Source organism: Canis aureus, chromosome 1 (genome assembly GCF_053574225.1).
Source record: "Canis aureus isolate CA01 chromosome 1, VMU_Caureus_v.1.0, whole genome shotgun sequence".
In the NCBI taxonomy this organism is placed as follows: domain Eukaryota; kingdom Metazoa; phylum Chordata; class Mammalia; order Carnivora; family Canidae; genus Canis; species Canis aureus.
In genome coordinates, this window is record NC_135611.1 from 55935989 (window position 1) to 55963062 (window position 27074).

Below are 27074 nucleotides of genomic sequence, written 5' to 3' on the forward strand. Positions count from 1 at the left end.
TTTTTTTCCTCTGTATAACCGGGGGAGAGGATGGTGTGTGCGAAAGTCGTTTGGCTACCATAAAAGCGTAAAGAGCATTATGAACTTTTAGAGTGTCATGAATGCAGTCTTTTAAAACAGATGCTTAAACACATTTGTTGAATGAATCGCTCTGTGGTATAGCTAAATGATCTGATTAAAATTTAATCGTAAAGATAGATTATCTTTAAGAAAAAGAATGCTTTGCTGTTTTGTTGTTAGGTGACATTTATCTTGAGAGATCTCACATTAGATGAAACTACTTTAAAAAAAAAACCAATTATTTAATGATGGGAAGGTGGGTTTGGGACCAGAGACTGAGCAATGGTGGAGTGATCTTTCCTTAAGAAATTACTCACAATTTGCCCATTGCATACCATCCTTTCCTATAAGAGTTTATTTAAAAATAAATAAATAAAAATTGCTCAACTAGTACCTTTTGGGGGCCGGAGAATAAGGTGAATAGAAATGGCCCCATCAGCTGGCTAAACGTTTTATTGGAAGCTATTTTCCTTCACTTTTGTTGATAGTTTGAGAATTGTTTGTAGTGTTTGGTCAGTTTATTTACACTAAGTTCTTATTTGTGAATCCTGGTGCTTTACTTTTTAGGTATAGCACAGTTGATTTTATAATTTTCCCTTTCAGGTTATGCTTCCTCCTGGAGCACAGCATTCTGATGAAAAAGGTGCTAAAGAAATGATCCTGGATGATGATGAGTGTCCTTTACAAATCTTCAGGGAATGGCCAAGCGACAAAGGTAAAGGGTAATTTTATTTGTTAAAGAATGATTTACATGACGAATTAAATTTCTGTCAGCTACGTGAGTTTTAACAATGAGGACGCAAGGGAGTGTGCAGGGAAGTATTTGTTTTGTGGTTGTTTGCTGGTGTAGTTTTGTAGCTCCTTCATAGATCTGCCGGATGGTTCCTACGTGGCAGCCTTGTCCTGAGGGCCACACACAGCTTATGTAAGTCTGGGGACCTGGAGTGGGCGGTCCCACTGTGGAAGGAGAACCTCATCTGGAAGGGACCGGGACTTGAGTGCTGCACTGTGTCGGCCAGCACACTGCACTCCTCCGTCCACGCTGAGCAGATGAGCAGGGGGGTGCTGATGACAGGATGGTAACCTGCAGCCCTAGAGACTCTCCAGTAATTCAGTCATTTCAAATAAGAAATCCAGACTTTTCACTCTGCGGACAGTTCCCCTTAATGATTTCAGAACAGCAAAGGTTGAAAGCTGTGTTTTTGATGAAATCTAGTTTTCTTGCTTTTGGTTTTACACCGTAAGCTGGCTGTCCTCTAGCAGAGGCCTTTATGTAATGAAGACCTACAAATTGATTGCCCATTCATCCTATCAGCAATGTAGATTGGTAGTTTAAATTAAAATGAGTAAACTAAGTAATTAAATTACTTAGTCTACCTCTTTTTAGACTGTTTTAAAGTTAAATTGTGTTATAAAATCAAGTTACTTTGACATCTGAGTTAATTCAATTGAATTAAAAATCAGATCAACTAAAAATATATTTGTATATGCATGTGGTATGTGTCATGTGAATGTATTTATTGATCATAGGGTTATTTACCAGTATAAACATTCATTTATTCTTAAACGAATGCTATGGTGTTTTCCAGCATGTAATGTACTTGGGTAGTTATTTAAAATAGTTATTTAAAATAATCTTTGCAAATTGCTATGAGAGTTTCTCAGAACACAAATACTATTTCCTCTATTTCCCTTCCAGTATAAACTGGATAAGCCTTCACTCAATCACCCCTCAGGAGATGTTAAATTAAATTTTTTGGTAAATCTTAGAGGAATTGACAGTCAATTATTTGGCTGTGCATGCTGACTTGAGACTGCTTGATGATTGACGCTGTGCACTGTTCTAGGGCTTCTAGTCTTTCAGTTGAAGAGGAGGCCAGCCGACTATATTCCAAAGAAAACTAAGAAACACGTCGATGGGAAGCTGGTGAAGGGAAAGGAGAGAGCAGAGGGGTCAGCCTACGGTTCTGCACTCCCTCCCGAGAAACTGCCCTATCTAGTAGAGTTAAGCCCAGGTGAGAAATACTGTCAGTATACATTTTTTTAGCTTTTCATGTTTACACTTTTAATGAATTTTACTTAAGTATCCTTTCTCTTGACTGACATTTAGACCATTTATTTTTTAAAAAGTCTCTTAAGATATTAAAATAACAGAACCTTAGTGTCACAGGATATGTATATTCATAAAAGTAGAGTTCACATGGACAAAAATGAATGTTGAAAAACAGCATTTAAAATAGTGAATATGGGGAATTTAAGGAGAAGTTTAAATGATCCACTTCCTTTTCAATTTTTTCTAAAATAATCTTAAAAATCTACTAAAGTGAGAAACTGAAATAGATGTACTCTTAGGGCAGAGTTAATAGAAACAAGTGTGTGTGTATTTACCATACTGTTGTTTAATGAATGAACCGTGTCTGAAAAAAAAACCTTTAAGTTTAACAGTACATTTAAGAAATCTATCTGTAAGAGGAAGGATATTTGTTTGCTTTTAAAATTATAATAGACCAGGTTTCTTTTCATGTTAGTCCTCTACATATTTCTTTTTAGAGCTCCCTTAAGCTAAAGCTGTTACTCTAAGTTAGCCATGAGGTAGAGAAATATGTTGACATTCTTGAAGAAGTGAGCATATACATCCCAGTGTGCGTATATGTGTGAGTATAGGAGATACGTGTACATGTATGTGACGTTTTATTACTCATTTGGGTCAAATCATGGTATGTAACCTGTATTATAAAGAATAGAGCATTGTGCTCTCCTTCCCAGAACTGCTTTTATTTTCTACTTTTGAAGATTTATTTATTTTTGGAGGCCGAGAGAGTGAGAGAGAACATGTGTGCCAGCAGGAGGGAAGGGTGGAGGGAGAGAACCCCAAGCAGACTCCCCACTGTGTGCAGAGCCAGACGTTGGGCTTCATCCTAGGACCCTGAGGTTGTGACCTAATCTGAAATCATAAGTCGGATGATCACCTGAGCGCCCCCAGGCTCCCCCAGAGCTGCTGTTAAAATAAAGCTCAGTTAGTAATAAGTACGGAAAAAAACTTGAAGCCAGAATGATGATATGGATCATCTATGATTGCTTGGACAGAAATTATGTTTTTGTCTTCTTTGATTCATGAGCATTTATTTATGAGATTATCCCCATGAATAGATGAGAAACCTGTGGCCCTACAGTCCTAGGGCACAAGGAGGAGCTGTCGATTCAGGAGAAATGGTCTTGGTTCGACTGATGCTCTGTGATTTACAGTCAGCGGCAATATTGCTGCAGCTAGTAGTTTTTATACTTATGTTTGAGGAGCTTTTAAAATTGATTTGCTGTTTGTGAGGAACATGTTAGTGTTGCTTTGTCCCTTGGTTCTCTGGCTGAAAAGTTCAGCATTGTCGCTGAACTTTGTCGCTGTGGTTTGGAGACATGTCCCAGTATTGCTGTGTGCTGTGAAGTATGAGCGCACGGGTGCTGGTCACGGAGGCAGTTGAGGGCCAGCCGTTATGTTGGAACTTAAACATTTTCAGGATCTTTGGGCATCGGGTCTACTTTTTAAAATTTTGCATTACATGCTAAAAACTAATGATTGTTTTCTCCAAATCTAAATTTTGAGGATTTAGGAATATTAGTCTAGAGAGAATTGATAAATAGCACCCGACATAAAATAATTTTCAAATGAATAATGAAAAGGTGGTTTAGATGGGTAGCAGAGACAGGATGAGCATTCAGTCATCTATATTGAGAAGTACTTACTGATCTTTAGTATGTGTCAGACCCTCCCTGTCCAGGGTCTTTGACATGGAGCACCAACAAAACAAACAAAACCTGCTGACTTTGGCAACTTCCATTCTAGTGAGAATTGCTATTTTGACTGCTTATTTCATACTTTTAGTCTCCCAGCTAAATATATATATATATATATATGTTTTTGTAGGTGTGGAAACATGATAGACTGTAGGTAAAAATTAATTCTATACTACTTTTCACCAAATATCGGGTTACTGCTCATGACACATCTCCCTTCGTGGTGCTCTGCTGCCTTTACTCAGCATTTACTGGGCTGCTGCTTCAGGGAAGGCAGTGAGTACAAAGGTGGAGAGGGGAGATACTGCCTTCAGGTGACTCCCAAATAGTGTGTGTGAGCCCCCTGCAGCCCACCACCCCTCCTCAGTACCCTGGGCTGCCTGGCTGGTACCTGCTTGCGGTGACACAGGTGCACGTCCTGAGCTTGGCTCTCACAGCCTGCAGGCTGGGCCCAGGTCTTTCTCACAGTCAGCATGCTCAATGTGGTTGATTCCTTCTTACATGGACAAGAGAATGATACTGGTAAATGTTGATTTGTCACAAACAGATAAGTGCTGTACTTGCACTGGACACGTGACCAGCCCTGCAGGTATCCTCAGGGTTGGGCCGAGGTGCAGGGGTGTAGATGGGAGGTTTTTGAGGTATGGGTGTATGCTTATACTGTCTGGACTGTCTTTTGGAGAGATGGGGGGAAATGTCATTTTATCCTTTGGTTTGGATTTGAATGTGTTCTTTTAACAGAAGGAATAGCTGAGTTGGCTGGTGATCTTCTAGATGATTAACTAACTGTTGCTCTCCTGCTGCTTGGTGACTCACCTGTTGTCTTGGTGTTTTCCTTAACAGTGTGCACTGGTTTCTAACACACACACTGCCTGGAGCACTGTTGTTTTGTCCTCACAGCTCTGAAAGCTATGGGTGAACCGTAATTTTCATCCTCTGAAAGGTGTCCCACTGCAGCTCACCCTCTCCTGTCTCTCTTCTCCTCCCCCCTCCCACGTGCTCTGCATGACCTCTGTCCTGACGATGCTGCCTTCACCTGGGTCCCGTGCATGTGTTTCTAATCCCAGGGAGAAGGAATCACTTTGCCTACTACAACTATCACACTTATGAAGGTAATGCTTTGCTTCATACTACTTTTTTAACTAGAGCACTAACAGAACCTCTTGAGCAAAATAATGTTAACTGGCCAAACATTTTATGTATTAGTTTTTGAATTGATAGAAATAACTTTATTCTGAGAAATTTAATGTATTGTCACTTTATTCGTATCTAGTAAGTGTTCCATATGCTTTATCGCTTCATTTCACAGAAGCTTATTTTACAGAAATGTCTAGTTCCTTTTTTTAGGCTAAGTCTTAAGTGAGAAATTGGACTGAAGAATGATGGGAGCTGTGTTCCTATCTTTCCCCTCCTCCCCCCAAAAGGTTAGGAAGAGGGGAGATGGTGGGGAGAGAGAGTGAGGGTGGTGGGTAAGAATGTGCCCAGGACTGAGGGGCAGGTGGGAGGGGCTCCGCGGTCACACACTCCAGCTATGACACTGATGGGGAGCAGGTGTCCCAGTCAGTGGCCTGTGTCTGACAGTATTTGGGAGAGTGAGAGGAAGAGAGTCAACCATACGCTTGGCGTTCACTCATATTTACCATCTGTTTTGTAGGGAACTAGCTTATTACATTATGATCAGGTTTTAGAGTTTCCTTAGGATTCTCCTTGTTTGCCTCATCAAAATTCATTTCTTCTTGTTAGCAAAGATGTACTTTCTTAGAATATGCTTCTCAAATTTGTGTGTATCTGTCTTTGTCATCTTCAGTAGTATAGCTACTTATTGGTTTTATGGAAATACATTTTGGCTGTTTTTATGTTTTTAATATTTTTTTACATGTTGAATGTAACAAATGTTTTCCCATGCTGCATAAAGTTTCATCACCCTTTTTAGCATCTTGTATTTGTTGAATTATCTCCATACTGATCATATAGACTTTCATTGGCTATTGACTGACCTTGCAGTTTTGGTTTTTGTTCTTTTTAAAAAATATATGATGGGATCCCTGGTGGTTCAGCAGTTTAGCGCCTGCCTTCAGCCCAGGACGTGGTCCTGGGAGACCCGGGATCAAGTCCCACATCAGGCTCCCTGCATGGTGCCTGCTTCTCTCTCTGCCTGTGTCTCTGCTTTTCTCTCTCTCTCCCTCTGTGTTTCTCATGAATAAATAAATAAAATGTAAAAAAATTAAAAAAATGAATAAGTGGTATTTATCACCTATTTTGATATTCATATGCATAGAGTCTAAGACCTGCTTTTATTATTATTTTTTTTAATTCCTGAAAAGGATTCTTTTTTTTTTTTTTTTTCTGAAAAGGATTCTTTAACGTTTTTATGTGTGTGTTAATTTTATACTATAAAGTAATGGAAACTAGGGATAAAATGGCATTTCCTTTTTTACCTTGTGTATATAAAAAATGCATGGACCAAACTCATCAAAACTTTGACCGAGGTGCTTTTAGTTCTCCAGTTTTTTTTTTTTTTTTAAAGACTTTATTTATTCCTGAGAAACATACAGAGAGAGGCAGACATAGGCAGGGGGAGAAGCAGGCTCCATGCAGGGAGCCCAGTATGGGACTCGATCCCAGGATCACAACCTGAGCCAAAGGCAGATGCTCAACCACTGAGCAATGCAGGTGCCGTGCCTTTCTCCAGTTGTATTTGAGGAGTGCCAGTTTGTTGTTTGCTTTTCTTAATAGAGTTAGTGGAAATATGCTCTAAAAGCTCTGTGGTTCAGTAAGCTTCAGAAATTTGATGGCTTTCTGAACTGTTGGGTTGACTTGGCTAAAGTAAATTCTGTGGGGATGAGAATGTGTTCAGTTCCTCACCATGCTTAGGATGCGGCAAGTGCTTGGTCAGCACTCTTGAAATGAAGGAGTCCCCACCTTTCTCTAAGTGGCACCTTTCCCTAAGTGGCGTGGCAAAGATGACAGCACCACAAACTAACCTCCAGAGGCTCACCCTGGGGAATTCATCCCAGGAAGCAAGCAAAGACAAAAGCAGAGTTGGGCATAAAGAAGTGCTGTAAAAACAAAAGTGCTATTTAAAGACTCTTCCTATGCTATGTTCATAATAGTCTATTTTCCCTTAATATTCAGCATACTAAAGAAAACTTCAGGTTACATCTCAAACTTAGAAAAGCAAAAGCAGAAAAACAAGATGCAGAATAGTGTGAACAGTAATTTAGGGGTACCAGAGTTGGCAAATGAAATTCAGGAGACCCAAAGACATTAGCATTTTAGAAAAAACACCAGGTTTTTGTGTGAATGGGTCCCGACAATCGCCCATTTGACTAGATGCCACATATTTCATTTGTTGACCCTAAGGAGTATTCTAATGTTTCCAAAGAAAGAAAAATGCATGTATTGAGTTGCTTAACTATATGTGCATAAAACAGATTTTAGAGATTTGCTTCTGGATGGGGAATTAGGCCAGGAAAAGAAGGGTACTTTTCATTGTATACTTCCCATGTCTTTTAAATTTCAAACTGCATGAATATTTTATAGATTTTTAATTCTACATTATGACACGAAGAGAAGAAATGACCTCTGATAGAAGCAGTGTTATGTGTGGGAGGGTTACTTAGATGTGTCTCTGCTCTTACAGATGTTCCAGATCTGTAAGGAAGAGAAGTGCTTAGGTGCTTTTGTTCAGTTGAGGACAAGGAGAAAATAGAAGCGGTTGTTTTTGGCAACTTTTCTGTGTTCATTAATGCCCATGAGATGGTCCTTGTGCTCTTAATAAGGAGAAGGGAGTGAGTTATTCCAAAAAGAAAGATGTTAGTTATTTGAAGATTACCTGCCTGCATCTCCCCTTCCTCCCTGACTCAAACCAAACACCACTGTATCTAGTAAGTTCTGTGGCCACCATTTGGGTTATTCAATAACCATATTGTCTGTCCATAAAGGCTTTCTCTGTATTTTTTGTTGCTATGTGGTAGTGAAAAAAGAGGGAGTGGGGAGCAGCTTGACTCTCCCCTCGAGTGACCGGAGGCGAAGTTTGTATTTACCCCTTTTTCTTTATACTTCTGAATCTGTTGTGTAGAAAAGTCCATAACATCCATTTATTGGTTCACAGGATACTTTCCAGAAGCACTCAAAATGCAGAATATTAATGTGAATTTTTTCTACCCCTAGACACGTATTTTTCATGTTCTTGTACTTTTAACTTTGTATTGAAATAATTGTTCATCATTTATTTGCTTCTTTTGCTCCCTTTGTAATTCATTTGTGTAATTACGTAATATCTGTGTCACCAAAGCACTTTATTTTCTTCATTTTTAGCTACTAGTTAATTAACTGTAATAAATTAAATCTTTGTTGAGTGAATACTGTGGACCAGGCACTGTACTGAGTGCTAGGATCAAGTTTTTTTTTTTTTTTTTTTAAATCTAGCTGCTAAGGAGCTCAGAGATAGGGGAGGCAAGTAAATGGAAATAATCATAAACTAGGGTTAGTGGTATGATGATAAAGTAGCGTACAGGCCTGTGGAGGATGGGAAGAACACACAAGGTTTCCTGCCTGGGAGGATTTATTGGGACCGCCTGTGGTGTTTAAAGCAAGCAAAATAATAGACATTCCTGGGGGACTGGACTCAGCAGCTCTAGAAGGGAATGAACTGCCTACGTCCAGGAAAGGCCCACGTGGTTCTGATGCCTCATTTTGGATCAGGACGTGGAGTTGGAGTTGAAAATAAAACTGCTTAAAAAAAAAAAATGCTCCAGTTGCCACCACACACAATGAGGAGATTCCAGCTGCACAGCATTGTCAATTATGAACCAGTCTTTTCATGCATATTAGGTGTTGTGGTTCTCAAATACAGGCTACTTTTATCCAGATTTGACAGGTTTCTAAAATATTTCAGAAATGGGAAATATTGTTATTAGAATGTTATTTTGTGTACTCTAAATTTAACAACAATCCTAATAGAACTTGTATGTTCACGGTGTGTTTTGTCTGAGAGTTGAGACCACACCACAGCTAAGAGATTTTAGTAGTCTTAAACCTGCAGACACTCCCAGTGTTTAATTCTTTTTTTTTAAATTCAAACTGCATTTTATTTTTATTTTTTAATTTAAATTCAGTTAATGAACATACACTGTATTATTGGTTTCAGAGGTAGAGGTCAGTGATTCATCCATCTTATATAACACCTCATGCTCATTACCCCGGTGTCTAACTTCTGAACCTCTCACAGCTTAATTCCTGGTCCCAGTGACCAGAGGTTTTAACTGGCAACTTAATAAATGGATCAGCAGTTTATTAATGCATTAAAGTAGGCCAGGGAGACTCTACGTGGCCCCCTTAAGGACTCTGCACAGTGGATGGCACACACCTGGTTGGCTGTCATGGCTGGGAGATGGTATCATGATTCACTGATTCTGTGAGGCTTGTTTCCTAGTATGTTAACAGCTCTGAAATCAGAATAAATCTTTGATTGACAGCCTGTGTTAGGTTGAATATAGTAGGTGAGAAGTGAATGAACATCAGGGTGTAAATGGACCAGATGTCTTGACACTGGTTCTTTTTCCTTCTCCACACACCAACCCCATCATAGGAATTCATGCACAGGGAAGTCAAATAATGGTAGCAGTTCACAGAGGTATTAAAAAAACAACAACAAAAAAAACACATTATCTCTTTCTGTCCCTCCCTCCCTACACACACACACACACACTCCACTCCACAAAGCTAAGCACTTTTAATGGTAGTTGTTACTGGAACTTAATGTCAGGAATGGGCATTGGAATCCCTTGGGGAGATTATGTGTGTGGGCCCCACCCCTAGAGATCTTGGTCTGAAGGTCTGGATAGGCTGGGAAGTTGTGCATTTAAAATCTCCATCAGCGATGCAGCTGTGCCCTGTCAGTCCATCCATATAGTGCCCTGTGCTATATATATAGGTGGCAGGTTTGCTCTGAAAGGAAGGTCTATTTTTGCTAATCTTTATCTGCTTAATAGAATTGCTCTTCAGAGCCATTAACAAAAATCCAGGGCTGCATGGTGGAGAAATTTCTTTTTATGTGATAAGAAGAATGTTGGTTATGGATGATGATGTTAGCCCCTTAAATTGTATTAAACAGAAGCTGACGTGTCTGTGTCTTAATTTGAATTTTCTATATTCAGTTAGTTAAATTGCATGATTTAAGTTTGGAGAACTCTTTGAAATGAAACCCCGAGAATTGGGAACTGTTATATCATTTCTAAGATAAGCTTTTGTTCGCTTGCTTTGTTGGTTTGTTCAAATAACGTGATGAGAACATCAGACTTGGCAAATGAAGCTCTGTTCTTCTCTCTGCAGATGGCTCTGACTCCAGAGATAAGCCCAAGCTTTACCGCCTTCAGTTGAGCGTTACTGAGGTTGGGACGGAAAAGTTTGATGAGAACTCCATCCAGGTGCGCAGGCGTGCTGTAGCTCTCGCGCATTTTGTAGTTCTTACATTTGGGTAGGTGAGGGCACCCGGTATAGGGCCTGCCGCACAGTAGCAAGTGCAGGAATGGACAAAAATACCCACCATTTGCTTCAACGTGGATGGAACTGGAGGGTATCATGCTGAGTGAAAGTCTGCATTTTAATATAAATAACTGTGTACTTTGGGCCGCTTTCCTTTGCTTCAGCATGAACAGAGCAGCCTGTGAAATTATGTCCACTCTCCACCTTGGAAACTTGGCCTGGTTGTGGGGTTCTTCCGAGACTTGGCTTTTCTCCAGAAGGTGGTGATAACTCCATGGGTCTTTTTCAGGGATGGAGGAGGTAGCCTGCCACCGGGTCTGATGCCCGTAGCAGTGGGCATTCCCTGAACTGTAGTCACAGTGTTAGCCAATGTGGTTCTCAGGTATTTTGTTAAAACAGCATAGCATGTTCTTTAAAGGAGGAAGGCCAGGTTCATTACCTGACCCATCTCAGCTCACTTCGGCAAACCGCCCTTCCCCTGTGCTGTCCTATCCCAGCTATGATGGGTCAGGTTGTTCAGTGTCATTTTTAGTTCTGGCATCCCTTCTTTCAGCACAGCAGTAAAATGCATAAATAGAATTTGTGATCCTAATGATCTGTACAGATTTATTCTTGACTATCTCATAAATGTTTAAGATGACCATGTACTTTTCGATTCAAACTTACAGGGTGTCTTAAACAAGTTACTGGATGCCAAACATAATGTGTTCAATTACTTTGACACTATTTTGATAGTGTTTGTTTGTTTTTATACTGTAGGAGGAGAATCCACTTAAGTATCAGAAAGCCAGTTTATCTTATATTTATATAATAAAAGAAGAACTCACTGTTTTGAAATACTGGCTTCTTTGCTTTTACGAAAGCTCCACACCCAGTTTGGAGCCCAGTCCAGGGCTTGAACTCATGAGCTTGAGATCAAGACCCAAGCTGAGATGAGGAGTCAGCTCCTTAATCAGCGGAGCCTCCCAGGCGCCCCTAAGATTGTTTTTCAATACTGTGTCCTTTATGATGGAAGCTTCTTTGATTTTATTTTAGCTGTTCGGATCAGGAATTCAGCCCCACCACTGCGACCTCACAAACATGGATGGAGTTGTCACTGTAACGCCGAGAAGCATGGATGCTGAGACTTACGTGGAAGGACAGCGCATCTCGGAGACAACCATGCTACAGAGCGGGATGAAAGTGCAGTTTGGGGCGTCACACGTGTTCAAGTTTGTGGATCCCAGCCAGGACCACGCTCTGGCAAAGCGATCTGTGGATGGAAGCCTGACCGCCAAGGGTCCCAGACATAAGCCTGGGTAATTGCTCTAAGAGTTTACGCTGGTTCGATGATGTGTAGCAGAGTCTGAATTAGGCATACGTTACAGGTGGTTTCATTTTTAGGAATTCATGGTGGGTTTTGTTGTTCTTGTTGATCTGGGTTGGTTGCAGAGGGAAGAAGAAACTTCCAGGTCTTGACTTCATCGCAAAATTGGCAGTTGTAGCTGGTTTTTAAGTTGGTTTCAAATCTTGTTTTTTTAGTCAATAGTTTATTCTTTTATGAGGAACTGTGATATATTATGGAACAATCCCATGTAGCTAAATTTTTGTTGGTTTTTTTTTTTTTCTTGTTAGTAGTGATGAGACATGCTGAGCTCTTTAAGGAATTTAGAATATTTTAGCTCCACCTAGCGCCTTTGTGAGGACTGGCAGTGTGACCAGAAAACAACAGTCCTCACTGAGGACCTGGGAAAACATTGATGGGGGAGGGAGTAGGACTTCCTTTATGGTAATGGTGATTATTATTGTTTTTTATTTTTTTATTTTTTTTTAAATTTTATTTATGAGAGAGAGAGAGGCAGAGACACAGACAGAGGGAGGAACAGGCTCCATGCAGGGAGCCCAGTGTGGGTCTCCAGGATCGCGCCTGGGCTGAAGGTGGCGCTAAACTGCTGAGCCACCTGGGCTGCCCAGTAATGGTGATTTTTAAAGGAATATGCTGCGTGGCTCCATTATCACCCGTCTTGCAGGCTGCTGGGGCATAGTCTTGGGGCAACAGCTCCCATGGCCCTTCCTGCAGGCTCTTGAAGGGTCCACAGAGTCTGCTAAGTGGAAGCCCTCTGCCCCAAGCCCTGCGGATGCCACATGTGGGTGGTCTTCAGGCTGCTGCCTGTCCCACTGTTCTGTGCTGTGACCTCACTTTCGTTAGCCTCCCAGAACTGATACTCTGGGGCAGGCAAAAATTTGCAGTTTCTTCCTTTGGTCTTTTGCCAGTTTCCTGGCATTGTAAACTCTGCCTCGATCCTTCCTGGTGGGTTATTAGTTCATTCTGTGTCCATCTTGAATCCTGGCCCAGGAAGAAGATAGAAGGCAGCTAGTACAAGGAATGCTTAATATCCTTCTGTAGGATGATACTTTATGGATCATCACACACCGTCCGGTGGGCAACAGGGGATGTGGGAAATGTCACAGGCTGGGTGAGACCTTCTGTTCCCGGCCGCTCACCTCCAGCTCACCTCCAGCTCCATGGTTTGGCCAAGGACCCGTCCCTTGGTTCCCAAGGAACACTGTCATGGGCCTTGACTTCTCAAGAAAGCCCGTTTCTGTCTGACTTTCAGCTTTAAACAGAATGTGTATCTAAACTCATCCTTCCCGCTTTGTGTCTGGGAGGACTGTGTGTTTTATATTCCATTCTTAAGGTTGTATTTACTTACAAGCCATGTCCACATTTCCTGCCCCTCGTTGTGACCTCTGTGGCCCCTTTGCTTCAGCCAACAGTCCTATTCAGATGTTTTCCATTCTGACCCTCCTCTATTCTTCAGGTCCATGTCTCTCTTTCAGCACCAGACGGGACAGGGTGAGGGGTATCTGTCTGAGAGTCTTACGTGCCACTTAGCTGTATGATGTTCGGTCAAAGAAATCGGTTCCTTCTGGCCTTCTGCATGTTTACAGCGATGCCTATGGTTATTCCCAATCATGCTTCATTCCTGATTCCTAAATCAGATTTATTTTGATGGTAGGAGTTGCTGTGCCTATCAGACTTTGCCTGTCCCATCACTACAGCCGGCCAGTTCTGCTCGGCGAGGTCGCTCCCTAGTTGTCTTGCCATAATTGCACCTTGCTTTGGAGACCTCCAGGTGTCTTTTCTCATCTTCTCTGGCCAAAAGCAGAATCTTTTTTTTTTTTTTTTTCAAAAGTAGAATCTTATTAAGAACATAGCTTAGTTTTCTTTTACAGGAGTGTGCAATGAAATTTTAGGTTTATTATTGTTAACATCTTTTCCCTACAAATCTAGTAAAAACTGTGTAGTGGTTGAATATGCCAGTACTTACATGTACATACATAAATTAGAACTTTCTTTTCTTTTTTTTTTTTTTTTTTAAATACTGATTTTGTTCTGTCATCAGACTGTTACACACATGTCTAGGTAGATAATCCATGGGTGTTTTTCACAGCTGTGTTTGTGATATGTTATATATATATATATTTTAAATGATCACCATAATAAGTCCAGTTACTATCCATCACCATACATTGGTACATTTTTTTTTTCTTGTGATGAAAACTTGCAAGATTAACTCTCTTAGCAACTTTCAGATATGCAATACAGTATTATTAACTGTAATTTCCATGCCATACATCACATCCCCATGACTTATATTTATTCTATAACTGGAATTTTTTACCTTTTGACCCACTTTACCCAGTTGCTACCCCTGCCTTTGGCAACGACCAATCTGTTCTCACTTAGAACATCTAAGTGTCTATGAGCTTAGATTTCTTTTTTTTTTTTTCTTTTTTTTTTTTAGATTCTACATATGAGATAATATAGTATTTGCCTTTCTCTGTCTGGCTTATTTCACTGAGCACATTGCTCTCCAGGTCCATCCACGCTGTGTAAATGGTAAACTTCCCTTCTTTCTTACGGCTGAAATACTCCATTTTATATATATGTGTATGTATGTTTATGTATATATATACTTATTTATGTAATTTTTATATAAAAATATATATATAACACTCCGTAACTAATATATATATTTTTGATAGAGTCCTTAGGGTTTTCTATAGGTAATACCATGTTATCTGCAAATAGTGACAGATTTGTTTCTACCTTTCCAATGTGGATGCCTCTTATTTCTTTCTCTTGCCTAATGGCTCTGTTAACTCATCCAGTACCATGTTGGATAAAAATGATGAGAATGGGCATCCTTGTGTTGCTCCTCCCGATCTTAGAAGAAAGCCTTCAGCTCGTCATCATTGAGTATGATGTAGCTGTGGCCATGTCACATATGGCCTTTATTTCATTGAGATACATTCCCTCTATACTTGCTTTGTTGAGAGTTCTTACCATAATTGGATATTGGATTTTGTCAAATGCTTTCTCTGCATCTGTTAAGTTGATCCTGTGATCTTCATCTTTTCTTTTGTTAATATGGTACATCACATTGATTGATGGGTGGATGTTGAACCATCCTTGCATCCCTGGAATAAATCCCACTTGATCATGGTGTGTGATCCCTTTAATGTAATGTTGAATTTGGTTTGCTAATATTTTGTTGAAGATTTTTGTGTGTATGTTCTTCAGGGATATTAACCTGTAATTCTCTTTTCTGGTGCCCTTGTCTGGTTTTGGTATCAGAGTAATGCTGGTCTCGTAAAATTAGTTTGTAAAAGATCCCTCCTCTTCTAGTTTTTGGAGACTTTGAGAAGGATTGGTAACCATTCTTCTTTGAACATTTGGTGGAAGTCACCAGTAAAGCCATCTGGTCCTGGACTTCGGTTTGTTGGGAGGATTAATCTGTCTATTCAGATTCTCTATCTCATCATGGTTCAGTCCAGATAGTTTGTGTGTTTCTAGGACTTCATCTGTTTTTTCTAGGTTGTCCAGTTTGTTGGCAAACTGTTGTTTATAGTGGTCTGATATGTGGTTTTATTTTTGGTTATCAGTTGTAAAGTCTTCTCTTTTCATTTCTGATTTCATTTCCTTCCTTCTAGTAACTTTGGGCTTTGTTTGTTCTTCTTTTCCTAGTTCCTTGAGGGATATATGATGCATGTATTCTTTTTTTTTTTTGATGCATGTATTCTTAATTGCAGGTTTCACGGTCAGTGTCTTCAAAGCCTTAGTAATGGTGTATGTATGAGCAAAGTAGCACAATTTGATGTTGATGGTCAGTATGGGACTTCTGTTGATACATTCAGTGCTCTCCTTCATCTCTTCATGTATACATCTAGCCTGCATTCTTGGAGCACAAGTGTCACATGTCACAGTGCTCTGAGCTGAGGTGGCCAAGACATGGTTCTTATCCTCAGTGGTCATTCTTAGATAATGTCCTCAGAGTCATGAATGAGATCATTTTGTAATCATTTATGTATCTATAGAGTGTAGTATAAATGTGTCCATGTTAAACTTTAATGTCTTGTTAACTCTGGGGGAACAATAACAAGCTTTGCATGGTATTGAGTAAATTTGTTATTTTACAAGTGGAGTCAAGAAGGCTTATCAGGTTATATTTGTGTACATCAACAGCATGGAGTTAGGGGTAGGTGCAGTGCATGTGTAGCTTTGATAGATGACAAGGAGGTGAACTATCTTTTCATTATCAGAGACAGAATGACTAAAGTAAATTTCCCATTCTAACCATTAGAGACCAGGAGAACAGTTTCTCTGTTGTTACTATCTTGGTGACAGGATCGCTGACAAAGTATGGAGCCTCAGGAAAAGCTGCTACTTTCTCAACTTCCTGTTGAAAGTGGTATCGGGACACCTGGGTGGCTCAGCGGTTGAGCGTCTGCCTTTATCTCAGGGCATGATCCCTGGTTCGTAGATTGAGTCCCACATCAGGCTCCCTGCATGGAGCCTGCTTCTCTCTCTCTGCCTATGTCTGCCTTTCTTTCTCTCTCATGAATAAATAAATAAATCTTTTTTTTTTTTAAAGTGTTGTATTACTTTGCATTACAAGATGATTTTATTTTCATAGTGATGACATAGAAGTGGAATTTGTACCTGGTTTTCTAATTCGAAAAACAATTTTGAACTTTTATATCACTTGTGATTTCATCCTATAGATTGGGCTTAAGTACAAGTTTAAAGTTACCACAGTGCTGTGAAACTAGAGTGTTGTCTTTAAATAAGAAAAAGATTGTCATTTTCTTTTTATTATCTTGGGCAGAAGCCCAGGGAATTTAAGCACTAACCCATCCTGTTGGTTTCCAGGTGTTTTAGGGCTCTTTTTTTTTTCCTTTTATTGGGGTCTTTCCCTTCGACTAGGATTAATGGGTGGTATTTACCCTCATTGTGCCAAAGAACCATAGCTTGTTTCAGGTTATTGACTCTTTAAAATGAGATTTTGTTTATATTCTGAATTTTTCATAATGATGGGTTTAAAAGTTTGGTATTTTTAGATATTCTAAAAAATTGTTTAAAATAAGGTAACTTAATCTGATTACTAACATTATATAAAAATTCCCCATTTCTTTATCATAACTTAAGTAGTGGTATCCATGAGCTTTTAAAAAAATCATCAGATTGATTTGTGAGGATGGCAGCTCAGGTCCTGTGCCTTACCCTCCTGTGGACACAGTTGCCTTCCCTATGTCAGTGTGTGGGCTCTGGCACCATAGACATATGCCCTTCGTTTGTGTGCCATTATGTGATGAAGTAGCTTGCTTTTTCCTTTTATGGTTTTTTCAATTTATTGTTATTAAAATAATAGTCTTAAAAAATATCCTGAGAATATTCAGGATATAGCAGTAAGAAAAATGTAGAAGTTTTAACAGCTTTTTAATTCTCTAACATTATATGTGAAAATAAAGTGATTTCTTGAATATCTTTAAATTGGGATATTTAGCTCTTTTCTGTTATTGAGAAAAAGGATGTCTTCTCATTTGAGAGTTACTAATTCTATGTATTTCTTTTTTTTATCCTGAAAGAATTGTTCAAGAGACAACATTTGATTTAGGAGGAGATGTTCACAGTGGAACAGCATTACCAACAAGTAAGGTAGGTCATTTACATAACCCAACAGGGCTGTTTGTGTAGAGTTATAGGCACTATGGATGCACTATTGCTCCTATGCTCATAGAACTAGTGTGAGCACAGACCTCACAGTGGTCTCTAACTGAGGGGTGTCCTAATTGGTGCTGCTGTGTCTCATAGTGGTAACGTAGCAGGGCTGAGGCCGGGGAAGTGTGCTCTCTCCAGGCAGTGTATCCTAGGTTCATCCTCTGTTGAAGCAGCTCTTCTGGGTCTGGCAACCTCTGAAGATAGCAGACTTTGCTCTCATCCACCTGCCAGCTTTCTTTCTTTCTTTTTTTTTTGCCAGCTTGCTTTTTCAGGCACTTTGCTTCCACAGTTCTCTGTTATCTTGCATCATCCGGGAACCTACGTCCTCATTTTGGTTATCTATTGTTCAATAGCAAACCACCCCAGAACTTAGTGGACTAAAATAAAATAGCACGTGTTTTATTTACTAACTGTTGTGCATTGTGGTTTGGACTGGCCAAGGCTGTTGGCTTGTTGGACTTGCTGGTGGTCACTGGTGTTGCTGCATCGGCTTCCGGTATGTTGGGTCGTGGCCCAGCCGGCCTCCCTGTCCCCCTGTCCTCTCCCTGAGGGCAGCCAGATGTTTCGGGGCCTCACAGAATCAGGGAGTTGACAGGCCTTCTTAGGCTTGGGCCAGAGCTGGCACCCAGGTTCAATTCCTTCACCTTCCACTGCCTAAAGCCAGATAACGGGCTTGGTGCAGATTCAGAAAAGGGGCTACTCCGGGTGCGGCCTGCCAAGGAGCCATCCCCACCGGCTCAGCACCTCCTGCTCTTAAACACCTGTGCCAGTCCTCCAACCATTGCCTCCGGTGTTCTGCTGCTCTTCGTCACACGTTTTCTTGAGGAATCGCTCTGTGGTCCACCTCTTGTTGTTCCATCATCTTCCCTTGAGTCCCACATCCTCATTGGGACGGTGCTTGTCACCAGCTCTGCTCACACCCAGATAGCCTGGTCCACTGCCTGAGCGAGGTCCGCACCACTGACCTGGGCCATGTTTTTATTTCCACTGCAGGGTGTCACTCTCCCGACCTCTCCTGCCTTGGTGTTCCTCCTTGTGCTCATCTAGGGGTGGCACCTCCTCCCCCCTTCCTCCGCTGGACTCCTCCCATTGCTTTCTGACCTGGGCACCTTCCCTCCTGTGTATGCATATTCCTGGGAATCTTGTGCAGTCAGGGAGTTAAAATATATCTTTATGTTCATGACTCTCCACTCTATCTTTGGCCCTGACCTCTGCAGACCTCACAGGCTTGCTGGATGTAGCTGTGGCGGTGTCTGACATGTATTTCAAGTGGAACATAGCTAAGACAGACTAGATTTTCTTTCTCAAACATCTTTCTTTCTTTCCCTGATCCTTTCCCATCTTAGTAAATGGCATCCTCATCCACAGTGTTGTCCCCACAGAGGTTGGTCACTGCTTATCCTGGTTCCTTCCTTCTCTTAGCCTCTCCATTCCATCGTTGGCAAGTTCCATTTGCTCTTCGTCTGGAATAGTCTGCAGGTGCCTGCCTTACTCCATGGCTGCTGTGAGTGGCCTGCCATAAGCAGGAGATCTGCATGGCTCGGACTTGGCAGCCTTTCCTCTGCTGCCCTGGCTTGTCACTCTTCTCCCAGCAGATACCCTGATGTTTTGAAAATATAAATTCGATCCTGTGACTGCCCTGCTTTCACAGCCCTTCATCCCACATATCACACACTCTTCCCTTTGGCTCGCACCACTGCCTCGACCTGGCTCACCTTTCCCCTTGGCTTAGCCGGCACCAGCCACATTGGTGTCTGTTCACTGACCGCACACCTCTCTCCCATCGGAAGGGTGGGGCATGATTGCTCTTCTTTGAATGTTCTTCCCACTGGTTTTCATGCAGCAGCCCCTTCCCAGTGAGACCTCAGTTCACACATCAGCTCCTTGAAGAAATCTTCCCTGCCCCCCAAGCATAATTATACCTTATTTTAAATTCTTTGTGCTGGCCTGTATTGCTATCTGATACTTCTCTTGTGTGCTGACTGGAAGGTGAGCTGTGTGCAAGCAGGGATCTCACTTGACACATTCACTGCTGTGCTGTGTGTGCTCAGAACATGCCCAGAGCATGGAAGAGCTGCAGTAAAGAGCTGTTGAGTGACTGCATGAGCACATGCTCTTGGAACCAAATGTGACTTTCTTCACAAAAAGCTGAGTTTCTTAGGAGCACCCGGGTGACTCCATCAGTTGGGTGTACAGCCCTGATTTCAGCTCAGGTCATGATCTTGGGGACATGGGGTTCAGCCCCTTGTCGGGCTTCATGCTTAGCAGGGCATCTTCTAGAGGATTCTCTCCCCCTCTCTCCTTCTGTCCCTCCTCCCATGCATGCTGCTCACACTCTTTTTCATGCTCTCTTTCTAAAACAAAGAAATAAAATCTTTTAAAAAATTTAGTTTCTTATAGAAGTGTAAACTAGTATTGAGAAAAGTATATAGTCAAAACAGAAAACTTGGTAAATTAAGAAAAAAACATACAGAAATGAAAAGCATTCACCTGCAATTTATAGCTGGCTATTGGTAACATCTTCATGGATCCTTTTCTGAACTCTTTATGTTGCAGGTGTGTTAATTTGTACACTTTCAATTAAATATCTATGTGCACTTGCACGCACGCACACACTTTCCTTTAGCCTTCGGTTATGATTTTGTAAGTGTTTTATTCAAAAATAGGCTAAAATTATTTTGTTTGTAATATGTAAGCTCATAAACATAACCTAGTTTATCCATTGCCTTTTTATTGTTCACTTATAACAATTTTTTGTAGTCTGTTGCCATCCATTGACCAAGCATTTTTATTTCTGTAAATGTATTTATGGAAGTAATCACTGCATGTGAAAAAATATATATATTTACAAGCATGCTTGTCAGGACACCCTGTCCTGGTGAACATTTTAAGCAATGTAATCAAAGATTAGTTCAATGAACTTTGGTGAACAGACAACAAAATGTTACACAGCCATTACAGTTCCATAACATAAAAATATTGTAAAATGTTTACAACATAGAGTATTTTTTTACAGGGTAGGTTGTATAACCTCATTTATGGAAAATAAGAAAAACTAAAAAATATAGCCAGGAGTTACTGTCTGGTTGGTAAGACAAGAATGATTTCTATTATCAAGCTCAATTTCTACAATAAACAAATAAAATGAGAAATTTTACATAAAATTTTTGCTTCAGTGATTTTCTTTGTATAATTTTATTGATTCTGTTCTAATTATTTTCTTTTTTTTTTTTTTTTTTTTTTTAATATTTTTTATTTATTTATGATAGTCACACAGAGAGAGAGAGAGAGAGAGAGAGAGGCAGAGGGAGAAGCAGGCTCCATGCACCGGGAGCCTGACGTGGGATTCGATCCCGGGTCTCCAGGATCGCGCCCTGGGCCAAAGGCAGGCGCCAAACCGCTGCGCCATTTTCTTACTGATATAGGTAGCTTATCCATTTTGTCTGCCGTAGGTTGGTTAGGGATGTGCCCTGCTTGGAAGAGCTTACATGTACTGCCCTGGGCTGCTATAAATGTGTTTTTCTCTGTTGATTAAGGGCAAGAAATAAACCAGTTTCTGTACCAAATTCTTCACTGGGTGTTGCACTGTGATGAGCAGATATTTAACTCCTTAAGTAAAACAAAGACCTTGACTTTTCCTATTAGACATACTCTCTCAGCTCTCTCCTGTTTTAAGAGAACTTTCTGGAGTAGTCGCTGTTGTTACTGTACTGTGTACAGAACCCTGGTGTATATGTACCACTTTTCCCTGGCTGTTTTATTATTCTTTCAATGATGGTGTGTTTGGGGCATTCCACTGTGGGCATGACATCCTCCGTGTTGCTGTGCCTTCTTCTGGTCTGTGCTCCTCCTCTGCATCCCTCTCCTGCCGTCCCCTGCCTGGCAGCCTTGCACCAGAGCCTCACCTGCCACAGGAAGTGTACGCTTGGTTCGTTTGCATGGTGTGTTTAAACGCTCTGTGTTTTCCCCTTGGCTTAGAGCACCACTCGGCTGGACGGCGACAGGGTATTGTCTGCCTCCAGCACAGCGGAGCGAGGGATGGTGAAGCCGATGATGAGAGTAGAGCAGCAGCAGGACTACCGCAGGCAAGAAAACAGGTAGGATATACTGCTTTTCTGAATTACAGAAGATGTGAAAGTATTCCTGGAAAGGGCTTGGGATAAAGATTATTGACTCTATTGACGTTTAGCTGACATTTTTAGGATGTTAGTGGTATTTGAAAGATTATTTTCTGTTCATGTTACTGAGCTGAAGAAAGAACGCTTCCTGAGTGGTTGTCCTCCTGTACCACGGTGTCCTCCACCCAGCTGACACGGGAGGGACTTCCAGTTAAAAATGTCTCTATTTTAAATGTGCTATTCTGTAAAACACGGAGAGAGGAAGTTTTTCTAGGTTTTTAATATTTGATAATTTTTATATTTAGTTTATGTAAAACTAATCATTTCACACATTTGTATACAAAATCCTCACGTATTTAAATATACAAAGCCAAACATGACCGAGGCAGCATTTTTAGAATTTACAAAGTGCCATGTTATGGGGTCGTACCCCCTGCGGAAGTGGGAGGGGGGAGGGTCTCTTATCTCCTCTGCCATTGTTCTTGCCTAAGTTTTTTGAACCGAGATCTTCTGCCTTTTGTGATTTCCTTTTCTTATGATTTTTAAGTACACGTTACCTTAATGAGAATTCTACTTATTGCTTAAAAATGTTGCAAAGTAAAAAAAAAAAAAAAAAAAAAAAAAATGTTGCAAAGTAATGTCAGTGCCTCACACATTGAAATAACAGGTGATGAGCTCCAGATCCTGATGAGCTTCATCTGCAGCGTGATGTGGTTCAGGTGCTTCTCCAGCAGGGCTCTGAACCCACTCAGATGGCCGTAGGGAAATACGAGTACTGAATCACACACTCTCTGTCAGCAGTGGAACCGGGAGTGCTCCTCTTTTGGTGCTCTTCAGATATTTGATGAAGCCATTCTAACTGTTCCCTTTCAGATCCGGTAACTGAGACAGGTAACTGGCCCAAGGTCACTTATCAATTTGGTGACAGGCAGCTGATGTATTTCTTTAATTTTCTATCTTCCAGTAGAGGGTGCTGTGTATTACAAGTTTTTAATATCGTTCATCACAGTAATTCAATTTGTAGATTTATATGGGAATATCAGATTTTTTTAAAAAAGACTTTATTTATTTATTTATTCATGAGAGACCCACCGAGAGAGAGAGGCAGAGATACAGGCTGAGGGAGAAGCAGGCTGCATACAAGGAACCCGATGTGGGACTCGAACCTGGGAATCCAGGATCACGCCCTGAACCAGAGGCAGGCGCCCAACTGCTGAGCCACTCAGGCGTCCTGTGGGAATCTCAGATTTTTACCTTGTTTTTATCATCTTGCGCTTTTGGTTATTATTCAAGATTTTTGTTGGCTAGGTGAATTTTTTCAGATGTAATAATAAGTCTACTTTCTCAGTCCGTACTTGTTTTTGGTGGTATGTTCTAGAATAAGATATTCTAAATGGTAAACTGGTATCAAAAGAGAGTGCCTCTGTTAAAAGGTGATCGAGAGAAAGGTATCATAGCTCTTAAACAAGTGAATAAATCAAGAAATGGGGGAGATGAAAGAAGCTGATTAGGGTAATTCTTTTAGGACAAGCAAAATTAATGAGTATATATAAATAGTCGATAAGTAATGTAGTATGTTAGTACAGGGTCAGGTAGCCATCCGATGGTTCACTGTATGTTAGAATTGACTGTATCCTGTGAATGAAGATTGTACTAAAGGTGTTACTGGAATTGTAGCAATGTCCTACCTTCTTGATACTATAGCAGTGATAGCAACAGATGGTAGTTCTGTTTCAGTCTGTGTTTCTCACATAGACATTGTGGGTATAAGCAATGCTGAATTCGTTTATTCATAAAAATCAAAGTTGTTTTAATAGACATGTTTAAAATACTGATTTAAGTCAAGGAAAACAATCGTTTTTAGTAATGGAGTACCTTAAGTTATCACTTGATACATTTTTTAATTTTTTTGGTGAGATTTTAATGTCCTTATTTTTCCAGATGTGTTAAATTGATGAAACAGATGATTGGTATGGTTCATCCAGTTTATTGCATAGATACTAAATTGAAAATAACTGCTTATCTACAATTTTAGATGTCTATAAATACAGCAGTTAAGAGAGATATGTTTACATAATTGGACATTTAAATTCTATTGTTTATAAGAGCCTTTTTATACCTAAATTGTTAAATCCAAATTATTCAATCATTGACTAAGAGACATTGAAGCTTATAATTTGATGAGAAGACTTTTGTTTTTCCTTCTGGCAGTTACAACAGCTTGAGGTGCCTTGCTGTGTTTCTCCTTGCTACTCAGTCACTGCCTGGGGAGGCGGACTGGTGGGAGGGAGCATCGCTGCTGGGGACCAGTGACTGGTCTGTGGCCATGATGGGCTCTTCTCCCTCTCATCTCCTTTCTTGAACAAGTTGTTATAGGAGCCAGCTTAGGGAGTGAGCGGTTGTCCCAGTGACTCCAAACACAAAGGTTTGGCAGGTTCGCCACCATTTGTCCAGAATCAGTAGACCGCAGTGTTCCTGTTGAAAATGACGGTCATTTCAATCACGAACACATTCAGAAACACCGACGGAGGTGTTGACTGTCCCTTCCTCCAGATCTGAAGCTCTCTGTGAACACTGAGCTCCGTGTTCCTCTGAGCTGATAATTACCTCAATAGTCGCTTTCATTCCCATGTAAATCATCAAGGCCTGCTCTTTGCTTTCCAGTTAAGTTTGTGGGAAGGCACAACACATGTTTCTTTACTTTTGCTGTCAGTTTTGATTTTCTTAATCTTTTTGAGGACAGATTTTTGGAAAACTTTTCCTGGTCCTCTGTTAGAGCTGAACTAAAATGGTAAAGATTTAAACTCTTAAGGAACCTAATCACTTGCCAATTTGTTAGGAGTGAGGGGTGACTTACGTATATTTTATATATAAAACATAGCTAGTAGCAAACTCAGAGTGATGATTAAATTGCTTGAAATCCTAAGCACCTGTCTACATGAAGGAGTAGTTCATGTACTACTCCATCGATAATAGTATAAATCCAAGGTAAGGAGATCTAAACTGGATTTATAATTCTTTATCCTGCGCGTTTTAGAAATCCCGTGCTTTACTAAAGGCTTCAGCTGTTGTTTGACCATAGTATACAACACAGGATCGTATTTTATGTTGTGCCCTGGTGGACACATACCTACATATGTATATGTTTGTAGCTGAGAGAAGAATTTCACTGAACAGTGAACCTTTGTCCTACCAGTGAGAGCAGGGTGATCCACTATTTGGAGAACTCTTTGATAGAAACAGAAACATACCTAATGTTTGAAGTACTTTGATCCAGAATACCTGAATATATATAAACATGAGGACAGTGCTAATTCTTAGAAGTGTTCCAAATCATAGTTGCTCTTGGTTTGTATTTCTCAGCAGCACCTTATTTTTGTAAAGTCAGGCTAAATAATGAATTGATATGACTTTGGGAAAAATTGTGAGTAGGATGTCTTCTTTTTAAAGCGTGCTTCCCTGTGAGCATCACAAAATGCTAATATGGAGTGAGTGATCATCTGCTCTGAGCTTCATCAGAAGCCAGGGCAGAGTCTGGCTCGTAGGAACTGGTTCTCCTCCATGTATGAGAGCTAAGTGTCAGGCTCACTGTGGTTTAGTTTTTCTTGTGTGTCCTGGCAGTGGCTTTTCATTGTGACTTGAGCCATTGCCATAGCAGGTGCGTGACAGCCTGGTTGCCCTACTCCGCATGAAATCTTCATGAATAATAGAGAATTGTGGTCAGATCAGTTCTCATGATGAAAGCAGATCCTTCAAAGAACTGACCTCTGTGAAGAGTAGGGATATGCTCGCCCCCAGTATGCTCATTTGAATAGTTGAGTAGTTTCCACGTGAACACGAGTTACTGGGCCATGTATTATTTGTAAGAACTGTATGGAGACTGTAAAAATAGTTGCCGAAATCTGCATAGATTGTTATTGATATTCTTAGCCACGTGACCTGATTTTAAGAGATGGCCACTTTCTTCTTCCAGAACTCAGGATGCTCCTGGGCCTGAGCTGATACTGCCTGCAAGCATTGAATTCAGGGAAAGTTGTGAGTAATTTCAGATTCCATTGTTAGTGAATTATTTCTTGTTCCATTTTCCTCCATCTGATTTTCATGGTTTTTTTTTGTTCTTTTTTTTCTTTTTCTTCTTTTTTGAAATCTTTTCACAGCTGAAGATTCATTTTTATCTGCCATTATAAACTATACTAATAGCTCTACAGTCCATTTTAAGTTGTCACCTACATATGTATTATATATGGCATGTCGGTATGTATTGTCAAGCCAGTACAGACCCGACGTCAGCCCTACAGAGCGCACTCACAAAGTGATTGCAATAGTCAACAAGATGGTGAGCATGATGGAGGGGGTGATTCAGGTAAGCCTCCGCCTGCAGAGCCAGTCAGTAAGTGTGCCTGTTGTCTGACACCAGTGAAGCCAGTTGGCTCAATGTTTCCCATTGGTTACATGTGTGACTTTACCTTAAGAGTCTTTTCTGAAATGAAAATTCTATAAATAGCATTGACAATTGCATAGCTTTACAAGTTGAAAAGAAATGTGAACTTTTTTCTATTCTTCCTACAAATGTTAGAACTAAGGGAAGGTACTGTATGTGTAATGTAATAATGATCATGGTAAAGGTCCTTAAAATTTGCAATGGTCTCAATGTATTGAGACTTGTGGGTTTTTGTAGAATCAAAAAAAAATAATTTGTTGAGGTGAATTTCACATTAACGTAAAATTAACCATTTTAGAATGACTAATTCAGTAAGCATTCCATACATTGACACTGTTATGCAGCTACCACTTCTTGTTCCAGAACATTTCCATCACTCCACAGTAAAACCCCGTGCCCATTGAGCAGTCTGTCCTCATAATCCCTTCCCCCGGACCCTTGCAACCACCTTCTTAGAGTTTTTTCATGGTTTGAAGGGCATTTGCTCTTTTATAGTGAGTGTATGATGTCAGTAGTAATTACCTGGGTTTTTTGGTAGCACTTTTATAGGTGTGATGGACATCATGACATTTCTCAATTATGATGAAATGTTCAGATTCTTTAATAAAACTATGTTGAAAGTTTAAGGAGGGAAGGGTATTCTCTTTGTAGAGTGGTTTGTTTCTTTTTAAGTACTCTTCATCTGTGGTTGGTAAAATTGGCATAGCAGTTTTCCAAACTCACAGATAATTTGAAGGTTTAATCTTACGTCCTTAAAAGCAAATTTAAGACTTTTTTCAAAGTTTTTCTAAACCTCTTATCAGTGCTGTTATTCAGCCACGGAATTTAAACCCTAGTTATGTATCATTGTTAAGCAACGTAATTAGATGATTTGGTTGTTTTTCTCCTGTGAGGATAGTTTGAGCAAACTAGTCTGTTGATTTAAAAGGCCAGATTTTTCAAGAACTGTTTCTTTTATGTGGGAGGGGTTAGCATATGAATCTAATGGGCTTAGGATTCTTACACCCAAATGAGGAAACAGCCAAAAAGGATTGTCACTTTATTTGGATCCCAGTTTGTATTCCTCTTTTACTAATTTATAAAGAAACAAGGATTTCCTTTTAGTTCAGAGCCACCGTCTGTTTTCCATCGT

General features: G+C 40.3%; 1 protein-coding gene across 20 annotated transcripts in view; it reads left to right on the top strand.

Annotated features, from left to right (window-relative positions):
• The window catches only part of AFDN (afadin, adherens junction formation factor), a 137618-nt gene that overhangs the window by 59113 nt on the left and 51431 nt on the right, over positions 1-27074 (top strand). For 15 of the 20 annotated variants that reach the window (XM_077899742.1, XM_077899756.1, XM_077899746.1 and 12 more), the window contains exons 7-15: positions 664-775; positions 1908-2075; positions 4917-4961; positions 10186-10280; positions 11374-11636; positions 17251-17320; positions 21362-21480; positions 25475-25536; positions 25659-25864. In XM_077899742.1, coding sequence (XP_077755868.1) covers positions 664-775; positions 1908-2075; positions 4917-4961; positions 10186-10280; positions 11374-11636; positions 17251-17320; positions 21362-21480; positions 25475-25536; positions 25659-25864 — 1140 coding nt within the window. The remainder of the gene's footprint in view (positions 1-663; positions 776-1907; positions 2076-4916; positions 4962-10185; positions 10281-11373; positions 11637-17250; positions 17321-21361; positions 21481-25474; positions 25537-25658; positions 25865-27074) is intronic. The other 5 variants (XM_077899807.1, XM_077899847.1, XM_077899884.1 and 2 more) reach the window with 1 other exon arrangement.